This window comes from Trypanosoma conorhini (genome assembly GCF_003719485.1).
Source record: "Trypanosoma conorhini strain 025E chromosome Unknown Tco_14.4_contig_01187, whole genome shotgun sequence".
Lineage (NCBI taxonomy): Eukaryota > Euglenozoa > Kinetoplastea > Trypanosomatida > Trypanosomatidae > Trypanosoma > Trypanosoma conorhini.
Genome location: NW_021705282.1, coordinates 1 through 2,510, shown reverse-complemented (window position 1 = coordinate 2,510; position 2,510 = coordinate 1). Strand labels below are relative to the sequence as shown.

Here is a 2,510-nt window from a genome sequence, read left to right as displayed (position 1 = left end):
GCTGAGAGTTCACTTTAGCACCGTAGGCTAAAGCAAAAATAGAAACTGACACAAAGTGCAATCCCTTCCTCTTTCTTCTTTAAGCAAGTGACGGAATTTATGAGCTATACTTCCTCTCTTACCCCTTCGCCGATGGTTCTATACAGGCAACGGAGCGTCGCGAGAAGCTGCGGGGAGATCTCTAAGGAATAAGAAAAAGTTAGAAGACGCACAAATTCACACGCACAGAAACCGTTTCATTACGCGCTCCCTCCCGTGTTAAGCCACTCCATCAGCTCCTCGTGAAACTTCGAGGCGTCCCGTAGGTCAAACACCGGGTCACCCGTCTCCACTGCCTTCACCACATCAGCATTGTGGTAAAGGTTGCTGAGTGCATCCACCGCCTCCTGTCGCTCAAAAACCAGGGATGGCGGCAACTGCGCCAGGGATGGCGGCGGGGGAGACGCGGAATGCTCCTGCGGGGCGGGCGGTGGAGGTGGTAGGGCAGCGTTCGTCCTTCGGTTCGTTGCGTCCTCCGCACGCGCCTGCGCACGTGCCCCCACCCATTTCCTCGACGTCGATTGCTGCGTTGCCTTAGACATTTTGGAACCGTCGCTTCCCTCAGTTTCCCTTATTAGCTCTTGTCGTTGCTGCTTGCTTGCTACGTGTCGCTTAGCTTACTTTCATCCACAGTGAGAGCAAGAGAGAGATAACACCAAAGCAACAGGGCACACAGACAAAAAAAATGTTTGTGAACCCGCTCACAAGCCACAAGCCCACCGCACTCTACGCCAATATGTATACACCCATGTGGAAAGTGACGCGATCATTCGCTGTAGGCAAGCAGTTGTGCTTCGGGGCCCACCCCATCACACACGCCGCCGCATCAAGATACCCAAGCGGCAAAAAAAAAACCATTACGGGACGCCCAAGCATCGGGGGCGCTGCAGAAGCAGCGTCGTTTACGTCGTCTGTTTCTCTCGTTAAACGCTGGTTTTTCCTTCATAGGAGCTCCTAATAGAATTGCTCTCAATACTATCCTTTCGCTTGCGCGTTTCATTCTTTTTGTTGTCGTCTCCTTTTCTTCCGTGTCGATGCGCATTCTCTCCTTTAAACGACACACTCGCAGTCAAGTGCGGAATCATTAATACTGACATATGGCATTGAACGGGGGAAAGTAGAGGAAAACACGAAAAGAAAAGGGAAGGCATTCGTGAAGAAAAAGTTCATGCCTCTCACACATGCGCAAGCCACTGCATCCACGTCGCTACCTCGCTGCGAATATCGGTAAGCGCCAAGGCATCCACAGGGTCCACACGCTCTTCACACTTCACCTCAGCCAACGCAGCAGGAAGCTTTTCATCGATTAGCTTGTCCACCTCGGTCGCACTTAACATTCTTGCGGCGCCTCCATCCCCGTTCCCTCCCCGTCCCCCACCGCAGACGGAACGTAGCCGTGGTTCATACAAGTCTATCCGCCAACGAAGATAACCATAGGCACCGCGACGCCGTTGGGGTGAGGCGGCAAACAATTGTCTGCCTGCTCCGTCTCCGCCCCTTCGTCCCGAGGACCGACCCGCCTTGATGGCGCCGCTGTGGTCACTGTTGCTGGTTAGGAAATACTCCTTCGCCGCCGATGATAGAAAGGCACCCGGTAACAGCGGAGTACCCCACGGCGATGTATTTGCATCAGCAAGCATACTTTCACTTAACATCGGAGTTTCCCGCCTCCACTTTACCCATAAATCATAAGCAATGCGCTTCCATTCGTGAGGCGTCTGAGCAGAAGTTTCCTTCTCATTCCTTTTCGCATCATCGATGAAAGGCACCGCTGTTGTCAGGAGAAGGATACGCTGAAGTGCAGGGGCCGTTTTCTCAGACTCTTGAAACGCTCGCCATTCCAAACGCACCATCTCGCTTTCCATTTCTCGCCTAGCCATATTTTCCAATTCCGCTGCATTGACAAAATTGATCGAGTTGGGAGCCGTTTTTGGCAATGCCTTACGAAACAATTCAAAGGCGCCCGCCTCTTTTAGCTCTTGCAGTTGGTGAGCATTGAAGGAGAAAATGCTGTCCTCTGTAGCGGTCGATACTGGGGCCCCCGGGGGCCTTTTGTAGCGCTGTGTTCCGTTGCCCTGCGGCTCTGAAGAGGCACTTCCAGGTGCAAATGAGATGGCCGGATGACTAGCCGAGAGAGAGGCAAATAACTCACCTTTCCCATGCTCAGCTGCAACACGACCCACCGTGAAGATTGGGGGCTGGGGAATTGTGGGCTGCGTCGATGGCGCTATATTTCCATGGACGGCACGCGCCAAGGACGCATTCGAGCGCCGCAGCATTGACGTTAGTGGCGCATCAGGCCAACTAAAACAGTACGACTGTTCATCGTAGAGCAAACCAATCTGTAGCTTGTGTTCAACGTCTACGGAGCGCTCTTCTGCCGCATCAAGAGGTCTGTATCGCTTTCTGAGCATGATGCACGACTATGCATGACCTTTTCTCCTGTTCTTTTTCTTTATGCTTTTGGGTTC

The 2,510-nt window shown here is 52.8% G+C and overlaps 2 protein-coding genes across 2 annotated transcripts; both read right to left on the bottom strand.

Annotated features, from left to right (window-relative positions):
- Positions 1 to 239: 239 nt before the first annotated feature.
- Tco025E_09597 (uncharacterized protein) lies at positions 240 to 581 on the bottom strand (the record flags this gene model as incomplete). The annotated part of the gene is made up of 1 exon (XM_029376409.1): positions 240 to 581. One exon carries the CDS (start codon positions 579 to 581, stop codon positions 240 to 242), a length of 342 nt encoding a protein of 113 aa, XP_029223476.1.
- Positions 582 to 1,214: 633 nt separating this feature from the next.
- Tco025E_09596 (uncharacterized protein) lies at positions 1,215 to 2,453 on the bottom strand (the record flags this gene model as incomplete). The annotated part of the gene is made up of 1 exon (XM_029376408.1): positions 1,215 to 2,453. One exon carries the CDS (start codon positions 2,451 to 2,453, stop codon positions 1,215 to 1,217), a length of 1,239 nt encoding a protein of 412 aa, XP_029223475.1.
- Positions 2,454 to 2,510: the final 57 nt, after the last annotated feature.